This window comes from Chelonoidis abingdonii, chromosome 14 (genome assembly GCF_003597395.2).
Source record: "Chelonoidis abingdonii isolate Lonesome George chromosome 14, CheloAbing_2.0, whole genome shotgun sequence".
NCBI lineage: Eukaryota > Metazoa > Chordata > Testudines > Testudinidae > Chelonoidis > Chelonoidis abingdonii.
Window position 1 is genome coordinate 37,149,771 of NC_133782.1, and position 24,448 is coordinate 37,174,218.

Below are 24,448 nucleotides of genomic sequence, written 5' to 3' on the forward strand. Positions count from 1 at the left end.
AGTCATAGCAGAAGTCACTACCTACACTTCAGATAGAACGTTCACAGGAAAGTCCATTAAGTGTAAATAGGCATCTTCCATGGTACTACCCAGGAGCAAACATTTGAAATCCAGGCATAGAGGCAATACTCAACTTCAAACACAAAAATGATACATGCATACAAATAGCATAATCACATTCATCAAATCATAGCTTTTCTATTAAATTAATGGTGGTATCCTATCTCCTAGAACTGGAAGGGATCTTGAAAGGTTATTGAGTCTAGTCCAACCCACTGCCCACACTAGCAGGATTAAGTACTGATTTTGTCCTTAACCCCTCAGAAGTCCCCTCAAGGACTGAACTCACAGACCTGGTTTTAGGAGTTCAATGCTCAAACCACTGAGCTATCCTGTCCCTCCTTTCCTGCTCACTTGACACTCTTTGTTTAACTCTTGTTGCAATTCTATAACAGTGGTAGCAACAATGATCTACTTTGTCATATTTTACTCAGATAATGTCACACCCGGTCACAGATTCTTCTGACCCATTCCAGTTTGGAAGGGAAGATGCCCAGTGTGATGCTGGCAGCCTAGTCTTCCCTGCAGTAGCTGGGAAGAAATAGAACCCAGGTGTTCTGGTAACAGGATGACAAAGTCTGTCATTGGCTGAACAGTAGATTGTTTCAGAACTAACACCCTTCCAAGTGCTCAGCCTCCCGGGCAGGGCTGCAGTGTGTTGCTGCTGTGACTTGTGATGGGAGTGCTGGGCTGTGTGTATTACACCCATCGTGCTAAGGGGCGATGCACCATCTCCAGGGACAACCCCAACCATCTGCTGTGCTAACAAATGAGCAGCCAGAGAGACCTGAGGACCCTGCCCCGTATTAGTGAGTGACAGATACACCACGAGGGGAGACTCACAGACTTCAGGGCCAGCAGGGACCATCCTGGTTATCTGGCCTATCCACAGAGCCTCCCCCCCACACACACACACCTGTAACAGACCCCTACCCTCTGGCTGAGCTACCAAAGTCCCCAAATCACGGTTTAAAGACTGTCTGACCTCAGGCAAAGCCTTTACCCCTCAAGGTCTATTACACCTACAATAAGCCTAACTGAGAGAAAAGAGACAATTCCAGGAACGCATGGATCTTATTTCATCGCATTCCTTTCAGTTAATTGAATCCTGAAACTAAGTGATTATCTACAACTCCTCACAGACAGATAATGATACTTATATAAAAGGGAGCTTCTCTTCCCCCTCCAGTCACCTCCTCCTAACACATTCTGCTCCCCAAGGGGCCCCAGATGTTTTATTTCAGCCTAGTAGCCTATCCAAGGCACTATACTGTCCCCTTTGTACTCACACATACAGTTACTGGGAGTTTGTCCAAGCAGAGGCACAAGATTCTAACATCACCTCACACCAGTGGAGGTGCCCAGTCCCCTAGTCCTGTAAAAATCAACCCTAACAATACAATCCGATATAACTAATACTCTCCCTACATTGCTGGTTTCTTGCAATGTATTGTATCCCCTCCCCCACCCACCTCATCCATACATTTCATTCCCCTGATTATAAAACTGATATAAAGTGAACATTTTCTGACCTCCTCCTGACACCTCAACACCTGTTCACTCCCACCCCGCAGAAACCTTATCCCTACCCCCTGTCCTCCCACGGCCATTCCCACCTCATAGAGACTCCCCACAGCAGGACTTATTGCCCTGCTATCCATATCTACCCCCTCCCAATATCTCCCTCAATATTCTCACCCGCAGAGACCCCCATCAGGAGACCCTGTACCCCATCCTTTGTTTAGCCCATAGGTATTAGCTTTTGGAGTGGCTCTAAACTCATGTCCCTGAAGGAAATGAGGATATATAATGATCTCCTTGTAGTGTTCTAGGAGCTGTACAAACATAGTGAAAAGTGCAGCCGGATCCCCCTCTTTCAGCCCTTGTGAAAGTGATTCGGGTCTATAATGGAAGGAGTTTGAGTTTCTTTTATAGTGAGGGGGATATGGAAATTGGGGTGACATTTCTCTTTTTAAATCTCCCTCTCTCAGCCCACGCTACACCTGAAGAGACCATCCGCAGCCCCCTGGGTCTGTGCAGTTACTCGCCAATCACCTGAGAATCTTCCCCCCACAGCACCAGGGAAAATGAGACTTTGACTTCACTTACTTTTCATTGTAGCGGCTTTGTCAGGTATTTTCTCCCCCTGAACGTATTGGACTTGCTGGCAGAGGGGATATTATTGGCATTAATGTAGTTATATGTAAACACGATTTTATTCATTTCTTTGCCTCTTGTTAATTGATGGAGAAGGTATTTAACTTGACTAGTTCCTTTCCTGTTTTCTCTCCTCTCTCACCCCCTCCAGAGGCCCATTCACAGGTTGTTCTGATCCAGTCCGATCCCGAAGGGAAGCAGCCCCGGGAATCCACCCAGCTGAAATGCGCCTTAAGCGGGTTTGTTCCTAACAACTGGTGGATGGATTGGGTCAGGCAGCAGCCGGGAAAGGGACTGGAGTGGCTGGTTCACTATCACAAATCTTTAGTCACTAATTTCTACTCCCCTTCCATCGAGGGGCGCTTCACAGCCTCCAAGGACAGCATCACTTCTACCTGCAAATGACCGGCCTGAAGCCTGAGGACACTGCCGTGTATTACTGTGCGAAAGACACAGTGAGGGGAAGCGAGTTTGAGCACAAACAAAAACCTCCTCCTGCAGAAACAGGGGAAGGCAGCAGCTCTGTTCCATAGCATTGAGAACATGCACAGATTATCTCCCTTTAGGGACACCACACAAAGCTGTACCAGGAGACAGAGGCTCTGCTGACCCCATTACCCCAGGGAGGGCAGAGAGCGGATGCCCAAGCTGTATTTCACGGAGCAGAAGGAAAGAACAGGTGCATCCGCCCTCGCTTTGTGGATCCCCCCAGTGACTGGAAGGCCAGGAGGAGGGGTGTGGTCAGTAATCATCTATCTCTTTTGTACTGAGGCTGATAATTCTTTGGTTGAAATTCACCCTTTTTGCAGGAGTCAGCACAAGGTCCTCTCCAGCTCCCGAGCCCCACCTAAGCCTCCTGTAGGATTTATCCACTGGCGGAGCCTTATGCTGCCCTTCTGCACAGCGATGGCTTTATCCCATCTCCAGAGCTCTGACCCTTCTCCTCACGCCAAGCCACAGTGACTCCAAAATTATTTCCAGCAATGTAGTATGGAAGAAAACAGAGTCTTCACTCTCAGGTTGGTTGCAACAAGTCCGAGACAGTTTATTTTCCTGACACTTGCAAGGGGAGAGTACACACAGCGGGATTCCCAGTCCCAGGCAGGTCTCCGTTAGATAAACAGTTAGGACAAGCATTTACACCTTTTGTTGCAGACAGTAATGATCAACAACCGCATCTTGTTTATATATATTCTTTCCTGATATCTCACTTTTTCTCATGAATTTCTGCCACAATCTACATTCCATTCTTATCTAACACAAGAACAAAAAACAGTATCTCTTAGAGTTTTTTATTCCACTTGCTTTCTACTTGCCCAGGCCCTGCCTGAAATCTCATGTTATTAAAGCTAGTGTTAGTCTGACTCTTACTTTATTCCTAAAAGTTAAGATATCTGCATTCAAATTCCCTTTATCCTTTTCTCTGCTTCCACAGTAGCAAAAAACCACCAGAAATATCCCAAATCACCATTGCAAAATCTGTTTCCACACTCAGTGACTGGGTTACCCTGAGAACAGAACGGATCAATAATGTAACTTGCTCCCAGTTGATAACACTGACACCAACATTGAAGAGGACAGGGGGGAAGAGAGGCAAAAATCCAAAGACAGATAGATAGATAGATAGATAGATAGAGAGGGTGTGCAGGGATAGATAAATAGATAACACAACTGTTTCCATACAGTTGTTTTACACATGAAATAAGGGTAAAATAATGACCTTAAGGGAAGGTTCGCTGCTAAGGTCGGACTCTCTAACACACCAGTATTAGATTTCACAATGAGCTACAGTGTCACATTCCTTCTGGCTCCCCCCGTTATATTGTCCCCACCCCCGGCCCATTCAAATGAGCTCCCCAGGGCCCTGTTCATAGCCCAGTCCCGGCCACTCACTCCGCTCAGAGCCAGTGCAGGGCTTCAGCTTCCCATCCTGCCTGGGGACCGAGCTGCCAGCCTCAGACGTGACCCCCAGCCTGGCCATTGCCTTTCTCCTGCTGCTCCCAGCAGGTACGGGCATGATCTGCACTGCCGCGAGGCACCCACTACTGCGTGTCCCCTAATAACTGCGCCTCTGGGAATCGCTGCAATATTCCTCCTTTATTTCCCCTCTGCAGGTGTCTATTCCCAGGTCAGCCTGGTGGAGTCCAGAGGGGGAATAAAGAAACCTGGAGAGACCCTCAGACTGACCTGCACCGTGTCCAGATTCTCTCTCACTAGCTACGGGGTGCACTGGGTCCGCCACCCAGCGGGGAAGGGGCTGCAATGGATGAGAGGTATCTGAGCTGATGGGGACACTGCTTATAGCAATGCTCTCAAAAGTCAACTCGCCATGACCAGAGACACCTCCAAAGGCCAAGTGTCCCTCCAACTGACCGGCCTGCAGCCCGGGGACACCTCTGTGTATTACTGTGCCAGGGACACACAGTGAGGAAAATCCTATTAAATCCTGCACTAAAACTAACCATGCGGAGAACCAGTCTGAGTTTATGAGACTCAGGGGGGAGCAGCTGCCAACACTGCTTCTGCCTTGCATTACAAGCACTCCAGAATCTAATCTTTTAGCACTCAAAGGCAACCATTGCATCAGAGCTCCCAAGGCTGATAGTGGAACCCAGGAGTCTTGACTGCTGCATTTCGTCTATGGTGCCCCTAAGAAATGAAGGGAAAGACCCCAGGAATAAGAACATGAGAACAGCCATATTGGGTCAGACCAAAGGTCTATCTAGCCCAGTATCCTGTCTTCCGACAATAGCCAATACCAGGTACTTCCAAACGAATGAACAGAACCGGTGATCATCAAGTGATTGATCCTCTGTTGCCCATTCCCACCTTCTGGCAAACAAAGCCTAGAGACACCATGCCTGCCCATCCTGGCTAATAGCCACTGATGGACCTAACCTGGGACCCTAAGAATTGCCAGCCCCAACACTCTCCCAAGGGCCCACCTAGCTCAACTTTCTGTCTCCCAGAGGGGTCAGCACCCACTATTTTATAGGAAGCACCCCACTATTTGGCAATTATTAACTCATCTGCTCAAAAGGGGAAGATTTCTCATAATCCGCCCTCCTTAGATTTATCTCACTCTGAAAGGAGGGGAGTTTATCTCCTTCCCAGGATTGCTCAGTGCTCCAGCTTGAAGCTGTAACTCCTCCCTGTTTGAACCAGAAGGATATCTCTGTGCCAAGGCTGCCCAGAGGATTCAGGGGGCCTGGGGTCTTTGGAGGAGGAAAGCCCCCTTCGGCAGTAATTCGGTGGCAAGGGCGGGTCCTTCTGCTCTGGGACCCACCACCGAAGTGCCCCAAAGACTCCCTGAGGGGACGCCTGTCGCCAAATTGCCGCAGAAGATCCAGCACTTCAGCAGCAGGCCCCACTTCAATGGTAATTCAGTGGTGGGGAGTCCTTCAGCCCCGGAGGGGAAGGACCCCCGCCGCCAAAGACCCGAGCGGAAGAAGCTCCAGGGACCGGGACCCATAAGAGTTTTCTGGGGCCCTTGGAGCCAGTGAAGGACCCAGGTCCAGGGGGTCCCAAAAAACTCTGGTGGGGGTCCCTGCGGGGCCGGGGCAAATTGCCCCACTTGTCCCCCCTCTGGGCAGCCCTGCGGATGAATGTGCTACCTCCCCCACGCACCCTCCCCCACCCCGCAATATGTAAAGCACAGGAATTTTGGCACCTCCTAAAAAGAAAACTGGAAACAAACAAATAAAACAACAAAAACCCGCAGGATCTCCCCACAGACAAACTCCAGCATCCGGTTTAGGAATTACACTTCAGCTCAACCCACCCAAGACCCACTTCTGAACCGCCCCATCACACACAGGCATTGCACCGGCCAGCCTCTAAGCTGCAAATTCCCACCATCAGCCCGAACCCAGAGAAGCCAGGCAACGAGGAGTTACGGGAGAAGAAACCCCCCAGGCTTTTCTAAACCCATCTGACATTCTCTGCTGTCAGTGAGACTCGGCAGCCCTCCCCTACCCCTGATACATTCTACCCTCAGCACATTCACCGCCCTGGTGCTGCGCATCCAGCTGTGAACTCTGGCCTAAGACTTTTCTCCGAGCACTTCTCCCATCTCCAGTGACAATCTGCAGCACTGGCTCTGCTCCGTGCACCAGGCGCTCCTGCTGGGGACCTGGCCCCCTGGTTACTGCGCATGTCCGTGGAGCGGGCCCCCATTGCGAAAAGGAACGGGCCACTTTGCCCCAGCGCCACGGGGAATCTTCACCCTCCAGCGGGTGTCTCCCAAACTGATAAAAACCTCGGACCTGACCCCCGTCACTGACCCCACAGAACCACCGCCCCACGGTGCACGGGCAGAGGGGGCTTCAGAGCGGAATCTCCCACCATCTCTTAGTTGACTAGAATAGATTTCATAGGGGATCCCAAATCCCCGGGTAAAGAATTCCGGTTACTCAAGGAAGCTGTTTGTTTCTCCCATATACAGAAGTGTAAGGAGCGTCTGACCCCCCTCTGAGCCAGGGTGTTACATCTCTGAGGAGAGGAGTTTGTGTCCCTTATAATGAGCGGGATATGCAAAGGGGGGTGGGGGTGACACCTTCCTCTTTAAATCTCTGCCTCTGTCTGTCCAGGCTGCACCCGGAGAGACAATCCGCAGCCCTCTGGGTCTGTGCAGTGACCAGCCAGTGTCCTTGAGAACTTTCTTCTCCAGCCCCAGGAAAAATGAGGCTTTGGCTCCATTTAGTTTTCATTGTGGCAGCTTTGGAAGGTATTTCTCTCTCTCTCTCTCTCTCGCACTGGAGACGCAGGGGAATGTTTAAGTATTTGGAACTAGCATTGGTATGACTATTAATGTCTTTATTCCCAGCTGTCCGGTCCCAGGTGCAGCTGGTGGAGTCCGGAGGGGATGTGAAAAAGCCCGGAGACTCTCTCCGCCTCTCCTGCAAAGCCTCCGGCTTCACCTTCAGCAACTACAGCATGAGCTGGGTCCGCCAGGCTCCCGGGAAGGGACTGGAGTGGGTGGCTGAGGTCAGCAAACCGACCGGATCGAAGCAATGGTACTCTCCGGCTGTTCAAGGGCGATTCACCGTTTCCCGGGACAACTCCGTCAACTCGGTGTATCTGCAAATGACCGGCCTGAAGCCCGAGGACACCGCCCGGTATCGCTGTGCGAGACACAGTGAGGGGAAATGAACTTGTACTCAGGCAAAAACCTACCGCTGTAGATTGAAAACAACATATTCAGCCCTTGGGAGCGGTCGAGGACTATAAACCACAATTACTTGAATAACGAGAAACTAGACAAAGGAAGAAATCAATTACACTGATGTTGTTTTCTTTCTGTCCGTTAACTTTGCAGAAAACTGAACAATATTTAGATATTTACATCCAGAGAGTGATACATTTTTCAGGGGCGCCCCAGCTCCGTTTCGTCTCCCGCAAACAGCCTGCTCTGCAAAAACATCATCTGCGGTATTCTGGCCCAGGCACTGCCCCCTTTAACGATACCACCATTGGGCGCACATTGGAGAGGAGTGACCAGACGTCCGCCGTGCTTAACCCTTATTTCAGGGCCTGATGCACAGCTCCATGTTCCGAAAGAAAAATCACAAGGAAAAGGGAAATGTGCGTTTCGTTTTCAGTCTCAGAGAATCCGGCTAAACTGACTTAAACCAATAGGACCATTATACTTAAGCAAACAGTATTTTACATTAACAGTGTGTGACACTGTTCACTTTGAGATGCTACAAAATATAGCGCGGCTGCTCATACACAGAGTCTGTAATGGTCGAGCTACCTCATCTTTCTTCTCTCTCTATTGACCACCTTCTGTCTGCTCCTCCTCCTCCTCCTTCTCCTTGTATTATTATTCATTGTTATTATTCGACTCTAACTTGCGCAATAGCCGAACACCTCCCACCCACGAATACATTTTATTCTCACAACACCCTCCTTGAGAGGTAGCGAAGTATCATTATCCACCATGTTGGAGGTGGTGAAACTGAGGCAGGGAGTGATTAAATGGTTTGCCCAAACAGGCAGCTTGCCAGAGGGAGGGCAGGAATTCTGCTCTCTCCATTTCCAGTTCAGTGGTTTAACCACGTTATCGTTCATCTCTGGCTTTCGCGGGATGAGAGGCAGGGCTCCTGTCACAAATTGTGACCTGAAAAGACAGGTGTCACAAACATAGAGCTACGGGTTGCATAAAATCCCTCCTTTACCTGTAAGGAGTTAGGAAGCTCAGATAACCTGGCTGGCACCTAGGGTGACCAGATGTCCCAATTTTATAGGGACAGTCCCGATATTCGGGGCTTTTTCTTACATAGGCGCCTGTTACCCCCCATCGCCTGTCCCGATTTTTTGCACTTTCTGTCTGGTCAGCCTACTGGCACCTGACAAAAGGACCAATCAGAGGAGAAGATACTTTCAAATCTGTGGGAGGTTTTCGTTTGGGCCCTTGCTGTTCTCTCAGGGGACAAAGAGATAGAGACCAAGCAAGTAATCCAGCTCCTACTGAATGGTACGTCTAAAAGTACAAACATAGTAAGTAATAGCAAGGAAATGCATTATTCCAGGGTTTCTCAAACAGGGGTCACCGCTTGTGTAGGGAAAGCCCCTGGTCAGCTGGGCAGTTGTGTTTACCTGCCCCGTCCCCAGGTCCAGCCCATCGCGGATCCCGCTGGCCGCAGATCTTTGCTCTGGGCCAATAGGAGCATCTGGAAGTGGCGGCCAGTAAGATCCTGGGCCTGCTCCACTTCCAGCAGCCCGCATTGACTGGAACAGCCAACCGCCGCGATTGGCGGGATCTGCGGACCCCTCAGGTAAACACACTTGCCCACCCACCACCGGCTTTCCCTACACAAGCTGCGACCCCTATGTGAGAAAGCCTGCCTTAGGATATCTCTTGTTTTAGCTTGTGAATTTTCCCTGTGCTAAGCGGGAAGTTTATCCCTGTTTTTATAACTTTAAAGGTTTGACTAGAGGGGAATCCGCTGTTTTGAATCTGACTGCCCTGTAAAATTACGTTCCATCCTGATGTTAAAGAGGTGCTTCTTTTACTTTTTCTCTATAATAAAGTTCTGCTGTTATGAACCTGATTGGTTTTTAGTGTCCTAGAAACCCAAGGGGCTGGTAGGTGCTCACCTTGGTTACTCTCAAGCTCGCCAGGAAAGGCGGTGAAGGGGTTTGGGGGAATATTTGGGGGACACAGGAACTCCAAGTGATCGTTTTCTTGAATCTTCTTCTAACTCACTTGATGGTAACAGCCCTACTCATCCAAGCCAAGGAAAGATTTATGCCTTGGGGAAGTTTTTCACCTAAGATGGTAGAAAAAAGCTTAGGGGGTCTTTCATGCGGGTCCCCATCTGTACCCCAGAGTTCAGAGTGGGGAGAGAACCCTGACAACAGGAGATTTATACGGATATCAGTGATATCCAGACTTATCATAAGTCATCACAATAAGTATTTGAAAGGGACGTTAAACTCGGTGCTTCAGGGTTTAAGCCAATCTCTCCCTACTGGAAATCAGGATGAGATCTAATGTGGAATGAAGGTTACCCCACATCTGCCCACTGCAGAGTTACTTACACTTTCCTCTGAGCCATCTGTGGCTGGCCTTTGTCAGAGAGACGATATGGGACTAGATGGAACTTGGCTCGGACCCCATCTGGCCATGACGATGTTCCTATGTACATATGCACCGTTGCTAATTCTCTGCAGATGGAGACAAGCTGAGATTTAAATCCTGGAGCACAGCTGAATTTTCCCCCTCTGTGTCGGGAGACATGTCCCCTTTTAGCTCGAGCCTCCCTCTGTCACCCCTTTTATCCTCGCTGAGTGAAACCTGCATGCAAATCCCGGTTCCTGTTTAAATACAACCCCCTGGCTCTAGGAGCCGCAGTCCCGCTCTGGCACTGAACTGCCCATTCCTGCCGGGTGGGCACATTTTTGTCCTTGACTGCAAATAATGAAGTTTCTGGTGCTTTTCCTTTCCCTGTTGGCTGCCCCGGGATGTAAGCATCTGCTGCAGGGGATGATAAATACACCGTGCTGGGGGATGATTCGTTTAATTGATGCGATGTTTTACTTTCCCCTCAGGTGTCCTGTCCCAAGTGCAGCTGGTCCAGTCCGGTCCAGGCGTGGTGAAGCCCGGAGAGACCCTCGCACTGACCTGCTCTATCACCGGTGATTCAGTCACTAACAGCTACTGGGAATGGGTCCGACAGGCTCCCGGGAAAGGGCTGGAGTGGATGGGACAGATCGACTGGTACAGCTCCAACTGGCGCACATACTACGGCCCGTCTTTCCAGAGCCGCGCAACTCTCAGTGCAGATTCCTCCAAGAACCAGTTCTCGCTGCAGCTCCGCTCGCTGACAGCTGCAGACACCGGCACCTATTACTGCGCCAGACACACAGTGACTCAGAGCAGAGCAGGGACTGGCACAAAAAGGGGAAGCGGATTCTGAACAGCGAAACCAAGTTCAGCAGTGTCCCCCGAACGAGTCAATAGAAAAACAAAGACTGGACTGCGGAGAACATAGGCAGGTGAAGGGAAACAGACAAATGAAGCAGCAGCTTCCTCTGGTGGACAGGACAGTGCACTGAGCCTCAGGACACCTGGGTTCCCGTCTGCCACTGACCTTCTGGGGGAGTTTTGAAAAGTCATTTTCCTGCTCTGTGCCTCTGTTTCCCCTCCTACTCTGTGTCTGTTTAGACTGAGATCTTTGGAGCAGGGAGTCTCCCTAACTGTATGTCTGGGGCTTCTAGATACCTGCTAGAGAACCAGGCATTAGTACTGATAACAATGACAACATTTATTTTAAAGACTCGGGCTCATTCATATCTTCTTTTCTTGCTGATAAAATCTCTAGCAGATGAGAAGGTGTCTTCTCACGTCACTGTTCCCTTGCAGTCCCCTTTCTGCCTACCTAGCTCAGCTGCTGTATCTTGTCCTAGGCTGAGACTGGGGCTCTTTGGGGAAGAGACCATCTTTGCAACCTGTTTTCTTACAGCCCCTAGTGTTGACTGGATTTAGGATGGTTGGAGACCAGTCGAGAGATTCGTCTCCCCATCTGCCTCTATCATCGAGGTTTAAGATTGCCCAGAATAAAACCCAACAAGAGAGTGCAGGAGTAAAACGTTTATTGGACTAACAACAGTTCAAGGAGGTAAGTAAACTGGGTATGCTACAGAGGACTCCCAAACACTGGTAAGTAAAGGAAATATGCAAAAGTGACACTGTAACGATATTGACTGTGACCCTAACGGTTTACTCCCTCCCCTAGACGGGTCCCAGGTAAGGAGTATGGTCTCTACCATATCTTGCAGTCAGGGGTGGCTCTAGGTATTTTGCCGCCCAAGCACAGCGGGCAGGCTGCCTTCGGCGGCTTGCCTGCGGGAGGTCCCCGGTCCTGCGGATTCGGGGGTCCACCTGCGGGAGGCCCCCGAACCCGCGGGACCAGAGGACCCTCCGCGGACATGCTGCTAAGACAGCCTGCCTGCTGCTCTTGCGGGCACGCGCTTGGTGCGCTGGTGCTTGGAGCCGTCTCTGATTGGAAAACGTCACTTTTCAACTCCGTACTTCCCCCTACTGCTCACACGGGCATAGAAACTGCAGGTGCCCTTTGACTCTACCAGTTCTCCCTGGAACTTCTGGGGGAAAATAACTGGTGAATATTTTCAAAAGAAAAGCAGCCACAAAATTACATCTTAACTGAGCTTCCACTCACATGGAAACCAACGACTTTGAGATGAAGCCCAAGTTAGATCTGCCTCTTCCCTTTGAGCCATAGATGAAGACATTGGTAAACATTATTATTTTTGGCTTCAGAGTAGCAGCCGTGTTATCCGCAAAAAGAACAAGAGTACTTGTGGCACCTTAGAGACTAACAAATTTATTTCAGTATGAGCTATCGTGAGCTACAGCTCACTTCTTCAGATGCACAGAATGGAACACACAGACAGGAGATATTTATACATACAGAGAACATGAAAAGGTGGAAGTATGCATACCAACAGGAAGAGTCTAATCAATTGAGATGAGCTATCATCAGCAGGGGAAAAAAACTTTTGAAGTGATAATTAAGATGCCCCATAGAAGGTGTGAGGAGAACTTAACATAGGGAAATAGATTCAATTAGTGTAATGACCCAGCCATTCCCAGTCTCTCTTAAGGCCTGAGTTAATTGTGTCTAATTTGCTTATTAATTCCAGTTCAGCAGTCTCTCTTTGGAGTCTGTTTCTGAAGTTATTATTTTTAATATCAGTCTTCCTGTGTGAGCTTGAGCAAATCAAAGCCAGATTTTAAAAGGTGTTTAGTTTCCAAAGAAGGACATTGGCATCTAATGACATTTTGAAGATGGCTAAACTACTAAATTCCATTGAAATCATCAGGGGTTAGAGGGCTGGCCACTTCTGTAGATTCCACTAGGAGCCTTATTCCATTTTAGGGCACCTAAATACCTTTTAAAATCTCCCTCTTTGTGCCTGGGTCCCTGCTTGGTAGAAAGTACATTTCATTACATCACTGGAGTGTTATGAGGTAAAATACATAAATCTGGTGAGCTGCTGAGATGCAATGGTCCTGGGTGCTCCCAGAAATGTGCAAGACAGACTGATGGAAAAAATGCTTATAGATATTTGTGGCATTATAGTTACCAGAGTGTCAGAGCCGATGCTTAATGAAGCCAAAGAAAAGATTCCCACTGAGTTCAATGAGCTTTGAGTCAGGCCCAGAGCAAGAGAAAAGACTTGTCCATTTTCTCTGAACCCCAGAAAAGAAAACGAGATGGCTCAGGAAGGAGTTTGTCTCTAATAAGGAGAGGGATATGCAAATAGGTGACTGTCTCCTGTTTATATCTCTCTCTGTCCCACCAGGACCCGGAAAGACAATCCTCAGCCCCCTGGGTCTGTGCAGTTACCAGGCTCTCCACTGAGGACTTTCCCCTCCAGCACCAGGGAAAATGAGACTTTGGCTCCATTTACTTTTTCTCGGGAAGGCTCTGGAAAGTATATTCTCCCCATAGATGCACTGGGGAAGGGGGAAACAATTCCTGGTTTTCTGCAATGATCTAAAAACTTATTTTGTAATCTGCTTTTATTGATATTCGTCTCCTGTTAACTGATGGGGCATAATGAGGAGTCCTTGTGGCACCTTAAAGACTAACAAATTTATATGGGTGTAAGCTTTTGTGGGCTAGAACCCAGTTCATAAAATACATGGAGTAAAAAATACAGGAATAGGTATAAATACATGAAAGGATGTTGTGAAATTGTGCAGTCTAAATGGTTTTATAAAGATTTAATAAGTGAATATAATGTAACTGGAATATGCTTCTTGCAAAAGGGCTCTTGTAAGATATCATTACAAAGCTTATAATCTACTGAGTGTAATCATCCTATTCGTATAAATGCACCACTCTTGTATCTAAAACTAGAAATATGAACTATAACTCTGAGGGCCTATCGTAATTATGTAAAGTGTGGGACATTAATAGTGGTTTGATATCTTGATGACTCCCATTAACTAGGACCATTGTCTCCAGATGACTGTGTTTTACCTGTGAGTCTTCTTGTATATATATGTGTGTTGGCAGATGGGTAATGAAGTCTTGCAATGACATGTGATCATGTCATCTGAACTGGAATTCATCTTTAACCTGGTGCTTTTCCAGTGAGGGAGGGTACAATCCAGAGGGACAAAGGGTTCCCACCTTATGCAAAAGATATATAAAGGAGTGCAACAGAAGAGAGGGGAGGAGAGGAGCCATCATGAAGAATCCTCTAGCTACCACCTGAGTTGGAACAAAAGCTGTACCAGGGGAAAGAATTGTGCCCAGGCCTGGAAGGTGTTCATGTCATAAGCATAAATCCCAATTCTGAACCTTAGCGTCCAAAATGTGGGTGCCTAGCATAAACCCTCGAAGCTTAATTACCAGCTTGGATCTGATAGCGCTGCCACCAGACAGGAATCAGTGCCTGCCTCACTCTGGTCTCCCCAAACCTTCCCTGGGGGACCCCAAGACTCAGATGCCCTGAGTCTACAACAAAGGGAAATAACCCCCTCCCCTTGTCTCCTCTTTATTTCCTCCCCAGCTTCCCCTCCCTGGATGGCCCTGGACGATCACTACCCTGTATAAGCTTTATACAGGGTAAAACAGATTTATATTTGGGTTTAGACCCCATTGGGAGTTGGGCATCTGAGTGTTAAAGACAAGCACACTTCTGTGAGCTGCTTTCAGGTAAACCTGCAGTTTTTGGGGCAAGTAATTCAGACCTGGGTCTTTGTTGGAGCAGATGGGAGTGTCTGGCTCAGCAAGACAGGGTGCTGAGTATTAACGAAACTTTTATTTTGGGAACAGGAGGTGAATGCAGGGCATGAGACAATGGTGGAGGGCACGTCAGCAGTGGCTCATCACCCTGAGAAAGTGGCTATGTGCTTTTGATGAGGGAAGGAGATCATGCAGGCGTTCTTCGGTATTTCTGTTGCCTGCATAGTGGATTGAAGATAGCTGATGCAGGTTTTAATAGCTGTGGCATCAAGCACAGAATGGTAGGACTACATGGTCATGCAAACCTGGGATGCACAGCAACGGTTCCAGAACTTCAGGTGAGGAAGGCCATCTTCCTGGAACTGTGATTGAGGAGCTTGCCCTGACACTTTTTCAGTAGACACATGAGTACCTGGACAGCGCATGAGAGAGGACTTTATGGGTGCAAAAGCAGACTGCTATTATACTTGGATATCCCCAGAGGGCTACAGCTTGTTGGCTATCAATCGGTTTGGTATTTAGCAAGACAACTGTTGGTGCTGTGGTGCGGGAGGTTTTTGTGATTTAGCCATGGGTGGTGATGGCTGCTAATGTCCCCAAAACAAGGAACTAGCTTTAAGAGAATGGGTTCCGTGATTGTGCTGGGGCTATTGGTGGCTCATATATGATCACTGTTTGCCCCTACCAGGTGCATTATGAATATGTCAACTGGCAAGGATACTACTTGCTCATTATGCAGGCCTTCTGCGGGTCCTTGACCTTTTCCCTCCCCCTCACCCCCCTGTTCAGGCTCCTCACTTTCAGGGGACTCTCAGGTGTGACTGGATTCCTGGTGTGAGGATTAAGCACTGCTGCATTTTTTACCTGTCTTACTTTGGGACTTTGAAAGTTGTTTTAACTTGGTGTGGAATCTGCTGAAGCTTGAAAACTATATTAATGAATTATGCTTAGAATCCAGGACTTGAACTGGACTCTGAGAGACATCATTCCTTTCCTGGAAAGGGAGATGGCCTGTTCTGATCTATAGTGGAGAAGACTACAACGGATCATACTGAAAGGTGAACTGTCAGGCTGGAAGGAGGTTAATAGTCAGGGATATCATACAGGAAGATCTGGATGACCTTGTAAACTGGAGTAATAGTAATAGGAAGAAATTTAATAGTGAAAAGTGCAAGGTCATGCATTTAGGGATTAATAACAAGAATTTTAAGTTATAAATTGGGGACATATCAGTTTGGAAGTAACAGAGGAGGAGAAAGACCTTGGAGTATTGGTTGATCACAGAGATGACTATGAGCCGCCAATGTGATATGGCCATTAAAAAAGCTAATGCCAGTTTTAGGATGCATCAGAGAGGTATTTCCAGCAAAGATAAGGAGGTGTTAGTACCGTTATACAAGGCACTGGTGAGACCTCATCTGGAATACTGTGTGCAGTTCTGGTCTCCATGTTTAAGAAGGATGAATTGATGATCCGAGGAATGGAAAACCTGTCTTATGAAAGGAGACTGAAAGAGCTTGGCTTGTTTAGCCTAACCAAAAGAAGGCTGAGGGGGATATGATTGCTCTTTATAAATATATCAGAGGGATAAATATTAGGGAGGGAGAGGAATTATTTAAGCTTAGTACCAATGTGGACACAAGAACAAATGGATATAAACTGGACACTAGGAAGTTGAGACTTGAAATTAGACGAAGGTTTCTAACCATTAGAGGAGTGAAGTTCTGGAACAGCCTTCCAAGGGGAGTAGTGGGGCAAAAGACATATCTGGCTTTAAGACTAAGCTTGATAAGTTTATGGAGGGATGGTATGATGGGATAGCCTAATTTTGGCAAATTTTGGCAACTGATCTTTGATTATCAGCAGGTAAGTATGCCCAGTGGTCTGTGATGGGATGTTAGATGGGGTGGGATCTGAGTTACTACAGAGAATTCTTTCCTGGGTGCTGGCTGGTGAGTCTTGCCCACATGCTCAGGGTTTAACTGATCGCCATATTTGGGTCGGGGAAGGAATTTTCCTCCAGGGCAGATTGGCAGAGCAGAGGCCCTGGAGGTTTTTCGCCTTCCTCTGCAGCATGGGGCACGGGTCACTTGCTGGAGGATTCTCTGCAGCTTGAGGTCTTCAAACCACAATTTGAGGACTTCAATAACTCAGACATAGGTTAGGGGTTTGTTACAGGAGTGGGTGGTGAGATTCTGTGGCCCTGGAATATGCTTCATGCAAAAGGTCTCTTGTAAGTATCATTACAAAGCTTATAATCTACTGAGTGTGGTCATCCTATTTGTATAAATGTACCACTCTTGTATCTGAAACTAGAAATATGAAATATAACTCTGAGGGCCTATTGTAATTATGCAAAGTGTGGGCCATTAATGGTGGTTTGGAATCTTGATGACTCCCATTAACCAGGACAATTGTCTGCAGATGGCTCTGTTTTACTTGTAAGTCTCCTGTATACGTGTGTGCTGGCAAGTGGGTAATGAAGTTTTACAGTGACATGTGATCATGTCACCTGAACTGGAATCCATCTTTAACCTGGTGCTTTTCCATTTAGAAGGATGGGGTGGGAACCCAGAGAGGACAAAGGATTCCTGCCTTATGCAAAAGATATATAAATAGGTGGAAAAAAATCCGGTTTCCTGATTGGTCCTCTGGTCAGGTGTTTGGTTCCCTTTGTTAACCCTTTACAGGTAAAAGAAACATTAACCCTTAGCTATCTGTTTATGACAGTCCAGTCTGAGAAAAAAATTTACTGAAGCATTTCTGAGGGTGAGATTATCTGTATTCAGTTTGATTAGACATAGATTTGTGCATTTTATTTTATTTTGTTTGGTGATTTACTTTGCTCTGTCTGTTATTACTTGAAACCACTTAAATCCTACTTTCTGTATTTCGTAAAATCACTTTTTACTTATTAATTAACTCAGAGTATGTGTTAATATCTGGGGGAGCAAACAACTGCGCATATCTCTCTATCAGTGTTATAGAGGGAGAACAATTTATGAGTTTACCTTGTATAAGCTTTATACAGGGTAAAATTAATTTAATTGGGTTTAGTCCCCATTGGAGGTTGGGCATCTGAGTGCTAAAGACAGGAACACTTCCGTGAGCTGTTTTCAGGTAAACCTGCAGTTTTGGAGCAAGTAATTCAGACCCTGAGTCTTTGTTGGAACCAGGGCCAGCTTTAGGCCAATTCAACCAATTCCCCTGAATCTGGCCCCACCCCTAAGAGGGCCCCGTGCCCAAGCCCTGGTCCGGCGTCCCAGCAAGAGCCAGTGCGCCGCAACAGGGTGGCCCGGCTTCCCCAGGGGGCATTTTAAAGGGCCTGGGGCCCCCAGCAGGTGCTGTAGCCCCAGACCCTTCAAATTGCCACTAGAGCTCCACTGCTGGAGCCCTGGGGTAGGACTACGGGGCTCTGGGGGCTATTTAAAAAGTCTGGGGCTCCCATTGCTTCTACCACTCTGGCCCTTTAAATAGCCACCGGAGCCCCAGCACTTCCCCAGGGCATGCTCGGCTATTTAAAGGGCCGGGGCAGTAGAAGCAGGGGCACCCCAGGCCCTTTAAATAGCCCCTAGAGCCCTGGAGTAGCAGAGGGCTCCAGGGGCTATTAAAGGGCTGGGGCTCCAGCTCCTTCTGCCGCCCCAGTCCTTTAAATAGCCCCCAAAGCCCTGCTGCTTCCCTAGCGCTCCCTCAGCTATTTACAGGGCCGTGGCAGGGGACACAGGAGAGCTCTGGGCCCTTTAAATAGCTCCCATGCCCTGGGCTGCTGCTGCTATCCCAGTGGGGGAGAGAGGAGGACGAGGGGGCACTCACCATACAGGGTAGGCTGTACCTCCTGTCCTGCCTACACCAGCCCTGCACCCCCTGCCCTGCCTGCATCAACCCCGCACCACCTGCCCTGTCTCCAGCCAACCCCTGCTGCACCCCACTACCTGAAGCCAGCCAGTCCTGCAATCCTCTGTCTCCAGCCCTGCCAACCCCTGCTGCATCCCCCTGCAGCCCTGCCTGAAGCCAGCCACCCCACCCCATACACCCCTGTCTCCAGCCAGCCCCGCACCCCTTGTCCTTACTGCAGCCAGATCCTGACTCCAGCCAGCCCCATGTCCACTGGTGCCCTGCAGTTCCCAGGGCAGTAACCCTGCACACCTGCTTCAGTGAGGGGGACAGGAAGCAGCTGCAACCCACACATATGCACACCCTTGGGTGACCAGACATCAAGGGTGAAAAATCGGGACGGGGGTGGAGGGGAATAGGAGCCTATATAAGAAAAAGACCCAAAAAATTGGGACTGTCCCTATAAAATCCGGACCTCTGGTCACCCTAGCACACCCCCAGGGAGTGGCAGGGACCCACACATGTGAAATGGAACTCATTTCTAGTTCAGGCCCATCTCTTTAAAAAATAACTTTAGGTAGGGTTAATGTACATTCATATTTTCCTGGACATGTCAGGCTTTTTGGTTCTTAAATCGCCATCCAGGAGGAAAATACGGACGTATGATAACCCTATTGGTACAAAAAATACATACTGTAGCACATCCCTTAAATCAGAACTTTTTATAGGGAACTAGTTGCTAAGAAATGAAAGGCTTTTTTTTACATTTTTTTTTTAAGTCATCCCTGCCGGGGCCTCATTGAAAATGTTTGAATTGGGCCCCGCACTTCATAAAGCCGACCCTGGTTGGAACAGGCAGAAGTGTCTGGCTCAGCAAGACAGGGTGCTGGAGTCCTGAGCTGGCAGGGAAAACAGGCATAGAAGTAACCTTGGAACATCAGGGGGCAGCTCCCAAGGGGGTTTCTGTGATCCAACCTGTCACAGATGTTTCATGTGACTGGTTCCCTCACTGTTCTCTTTTCTCCCTCCCCTTTCCCACAGGGGCCCGGTCACAGGTTGTTCTGACCCAATCAGGTCCAGAACTGAAGAAGCCCGGAGATTCCACTCGGCTGAAATGCGCCGTGAGCGGGTTCACTATCACCGACTATTATATGGACTGGGTCAGACAGGAGCAGGGAAAGGGGCTGGAGTGGCTGGTCAGCTACTGGAAACCAGGGCAGAGTGAATATTATTCTCCCATCATCCAGGGGCGCTTCACAGCCTCCAAGGACAGCTCCAACTTCTACCTGCAAATGACCGGCCTGAGACCCGAGGACACCGCTGTGTAGCTGACCTGGGCTCAGACAAGAACTTCATCCTGCAGATACTGGGGAAGGGAGTTCTTGGGGGTGGCGCTTTCGCTCCACAGCAATGAAAAGAGAGAGAGAGACAAAGTATTTACCCTTGACGGGATCTCACACAACTGCCAGAGGAGAGAGGCTCTGCTGACTCCATCTGTGAGGAGTGCAGGGAGCAGACGCCCAGTGGCTATTTTAGCGAAGAAGGAGCAGGTGCATCCTCCCTCACTCTGCAATGCCTCCACAGACTCACCAGGGCTTTCTGGTCAGCCACTCTCCAGTGCGAGGCTCCCTCCTTTTCCCATTGAAGGGAGAAGCTGAGCCCTGAGGGAAGGTCAATGGCAAGGCTGAGCCCTGAATGGGGATGATTGACTGGAAGGGAGGGGTCACTAATCTAGAGGTGACCTTCCCCCTCAGCCCATAGATAATGCCCATAGATAATGACCTTCCCCCTCAGCTTTCATAGATAATGAAATTCACCCGTGTGGAGGGCCTTACACAGAGCAGCGGCTCCAGGCACCAGAGCAGTAAGTGTGTGCCTGGGGCAGCAAGCCATGAGGGGCAGCATGCCAGTCGCTGCGAGGGTGGGAGTCAGGTGGCCTTCGGTGGCCTGCATGCGGGAGGTCACTGGTCCCACGCTTTTGGTGGCATTTCGGTGGGGAGTACACCAAAACCTCAGGATGGGCAGATCACCCCCAGAAATGTGTCTGAATCTGCATGACCCCGGACTGCCTGCAGGCCTGCCGCTGATGGCCGCCTGACTGCTGTGTTTGGGGCTGCAAAAAACGTAGAGTCACCCCTGCTTACACAAGGGCCTCTGCCTATATTGCATCCCGCCTAGCCAGAGGAATATCTTCACCCCGTGCAGCAGTTTAGAAGTGCACAATCCGGATTCCCCTGCCTTCCCCCTTCTGCTCACACTGAATCCTGTGCCAGTTGGGTGGGATATGGGCAGGGCCAGCACAACCCATTAGGCTACCTAGGCGGTTGCCTAGGGCTCTACAATTGGGGAGCAGTGACCGTGGCGGTATTTCGGTGGCAGGACCTTCTGCCACCTCTGTGCAGGGGTGGCATTTTGGGATGGGACCTTCCTCAGCCCAGCGCCGCAGAAAAGTTGACAACGCTCCTGGATATGAGCCTGTTTTCATGCATGCTCCTACAGTGCCTCATGCACCTTAAGCACAGGGGCAATTTAGTGTCCCTCTCCTAGCTCTGACTTCAGCCAATGTGCAGAGCGGGTGAAGAATTCCATGTGAGTCAGGTCAGCAGAGACACAGCAGGAATAACATGACTGATGAGTGTTCCCAGGGCACAAACAGCCGACATCTTCAACCTGAACCATCAGGACCAATCCAAGACAGGCAGAAAAGCAGAACGGTTGCATAAAAAATTCCCCTAATCCAGAAGAAGGGGCTCGAATGGACACCAGTCTTATTAACAAGTTTCTGCTTCTCAGCAAAAGGGGGACATTTTGACAACATACAGACACTTCTTAGGTGCCCAAAGGCCTTTTGTTTTCAATGGGCATAGAGTGCTTAACTGCCCTGGGTGCTTTCAAATATGCCACAGAAAAACAAATTATTTCAATATCATCAAAGCTAATGAATCATCCTTTGTTCTCTCACCTAAAAAAATGTAACATCTGTGTCCAATATTTTCGTAAATGTTCATCATGCCCCATGTTGGGGACCCATATTGCTGCACCTCTCCGGAGGTGCTGACTGCCCAACTTCTCAAAATCAAGCCCCTCTAAGTTGCCTCAAAGTGTCAAAGAAAAACCCAGGGACACTAAATAACTAGCCCTTTGTAAACAGTTTATGCTGTGTGCACTGTAGGAAAACTGGTGTTGAAATGACGCAGGCCCCAGTATTGTAAGGATGATATATGAATTGACCAGGCTTTGATTAAGCATCAGGCACCATGTGAAAGACACATCACACAGTTCTTGCTAGAAGTTCTAGTACGTCACTCTCCTCCAGGAGCTCCGGGCTGGGAACTGGAGCCCATTCACAGATGGATTGATCAGACTCTTAGGAAAAGGGGATGATGACGCAGCTGGGGCTACTCACTTCCCCTGCTTTAAACCCCTTGTTCCTCAGCCCTTTCCGGTCTTGAACGGAGAAGCTGCAGCCTTGTGGGTTCAAGCAGTGAAGTACAGTATTTAGAATCACAGAATCATAGAACAGGAAGGGACATTGAGAGTTCATCTAGTCCCATCCCCTGCACTCATGGCAGGACTAAGGATTATCTAGACCAGGGGTGGGCAAACTTTTTGGTCCGAGAGCCATATTGGGGTTGCAAAATTGCATGGAGGGCCAGGTAGCGAAGGCTGTGCCTTCCCAAAAAGTCTGGCCTCTAACCCCTCCCATTTCCTGCCCCCTGACTGCCCGCCTCAGAATCCCTGATCCATCTAACCCCCCCCTTCTCCTTGTCCCCTAACTGCCCCCTCCCAGGACCTCCTGCCCCTAACTGCTCCCAGGACCCCCCCACCTATCCAACTCCCCTGCTCCCTGTCCCCTGACTGCTCTGACCCCTATCCACACCCCTGCCCCCTGACAGGCCCCCTGGAACTCTCACGCTTATCCAACGCCCCTGTCTTCCCTCTCCTGACTGCCCCCCAGAACCTCTCCCCTATCCAACTGCCCCTTGTTCCCTGTCCCCTCACTGCCCCTCGGGACTCCCCACCCCTTATCCAACCCCCCGGTCCTGACCCCCTTACCATGCTGCTCAGATAGGCTGATCAGATAGCAAGTATGAAAAACTGGGACAAGGGGTGGGGGGGGGCAATAGATGCCTATATAAGGAAAAGTCCCAAATATCGGGACTGTCCTTATAAAATTGGAATATCTGGTCACCCTACTCTCAGAGCATCATGTCTGACAGCCGCGCCACCCGGCTGGAGTCAGACACTATGCTGTGCTGCTCGGCAGGAGCACACAGCCCCTCTACCCAGACAGCTGCCCTCACGGTGGCGTGGCTGCGGGGGAAGGGGGAACAGTGGAGGAGGGGCTGGGGACTAGCCTCCCTGGCCAGGAGCTCAGGGGTCAGGCAGAACTGTCCTGTGGGCCGGATGTGGCCCACGGGCCGTAGTTTGCCCACCTCTGATCTAGACCATCCCTGACAGGTGTTTTTCCAACCTGCTCTTAAAAATCCTCAATGATGGAGATTCCACAACCTCCCTAGGCAATTTATTCCAGCGCTTAACCATCCTGACAGAGAGTTTTTTCCAACGTTCAACCTAAACCTCCCTTGCTGCAATTTAAGCCCATTGCTTCTTGTCCTATCCTCAGAGGTTAAGAAGAACAATTCTTCTCCCTCCTCCTTGTAACAACCTTTAATGTACTTGAAAACTGCTATCATGTCCCCTCTCTGTCTTCTCTTCTCCAGACAAAAGAAACCCAGTTTTTTCAGTCTTCCCTCACAGGCCATGTTTTCTAGACCTTTAAATATTTTTGTTGCTCTTCTCTGGACTTTCTCCAATTTGTCCACATCTTTCCTGAAATGTGGTGCCCAGACCTGGACACAATAACTGAGGCCTAATCAGTGCAGAGTAGATCGGAAGAATCACTGCTCATGTCTTGCTTACAACACTCCTGCTAACACGTCCCAGAATCATGTTTGCTTTTTTTGCAACAGCCCTACACTGTTGACTCCTATTTAGCTTGTAATCATCCACTATGACCCCCAGATCCCTTTCCTCAGTACTCCTTCCTGGGCAGTCATTTCCCATTTTGTATGTTTGCAACTGATCGATCCTTCCTACGTGGAGCACTTTACATTTGCCCTTATTTAATTTCATCCTATTTCTTCAGATTATTTCTCCAGATCATTTTGAATTTTATTCCTATCCTCCAAAGCACTTGCAACCCCTTCCAGCTTGGTATCATCCGCATACTTTATAAGTGTGCTCTCTAAGCCGTTATCTAAATCATTGATGAAGATATTGAGTGGAACTGGACTCAGAACCAATCCCTGCTCTGTTCCCTTCCAGCGTGGCTGTGAACCACTGATAACTACTGCCTGGGAACATTTTCCAACCTTTATTCACCCACTTTATAGTAGCTCCATCCAGGTTGTATTTTCTAGTTTGTTTATGAGAAGGTCATGTGATGTCATACTCATTCCCCAGATACATAAACCAGGGCTCATCAGATTAAACTAATAGGCTGCAACATTAATGCAAAGAAGAGAAAATTATTTTTCACACAGCGCACAATTCACCAGGGAAACTCATTGCCACGAGATGTTGTTTTGACCCAAAGTATAACTGGCTTCAAAGAAGAACGAGATAAATTCCTAGAGAATCAATGACTATGAGCCAAGAGGGTCAGGGAACCCCGAGCTCGAGGGACCCTAAATCTCTCGGTACCAGAAGCGGGGAGTGGAAGATTCCAAATGTCGCTGTTCTTTACGTTCTCCCTGAAGTTCTGGTGTGGGGCACTGACAGAGGCAGGATAGGGGACAAGATAGACCAGGGGTTTGAACCAATAGGGTCTCTCTCTCTCTCTCTCTCCTTATTTCTCTATCAGCGGGTCTTGCTCCTTGTCGTGGGTCCCCAGGCAGGGAGTGTGATCATTGGGGAAGGATATTAAAGGAACTGGCGCGTGAAATTGCGAGCCCGTTAGCGAGAATTTTTAAGCAATCGGTAAACTCGGGGATTGTGCCGTATGACTGGAGAATTGCTAACGTAGTTCCTATTTTTAAGAAAGGGAATAAAAGTGATCCGGGTAATTATAGGCCTGTTAGCTTGACGTCTGTCGTGTGTAAGGTCTTGGAAAAAATTTTAAGGGAGAAAGTAATTAAGGATATTGAGGTCAATGGTAATTGGGACGA

The 24,448-nt window shown here is 48.8% G+C and overlaps 2 gene segments (V, D, J or C); both read left to right on the forward strand.

Annotated features, from left to right (window-relative positions):
* The window catches only part of LOC116824536 (immunoglobulin epsilon heavy chain-like), a 183,470-nt gene that overhangs the window by 20,209 nt on the left and 138,813 nt on the right, over positions 1-24,448 (forward strand).
* LOC116818425 (immunoglobulin heavy constant gamma 4-like) overlaps positions 10,118-24,448 on the forward strand; it is a 320,687-nt gene continuing 306,356 nt past the window's right edge. The window contains 2 exon segments of the C gene segment in view: positions 10,118-10,187; positions 10,273-10,589. Of these exon segments, the coding sequence occupies positions 10,142-10,187; positions 10,273-10,589 (363 nt within the window).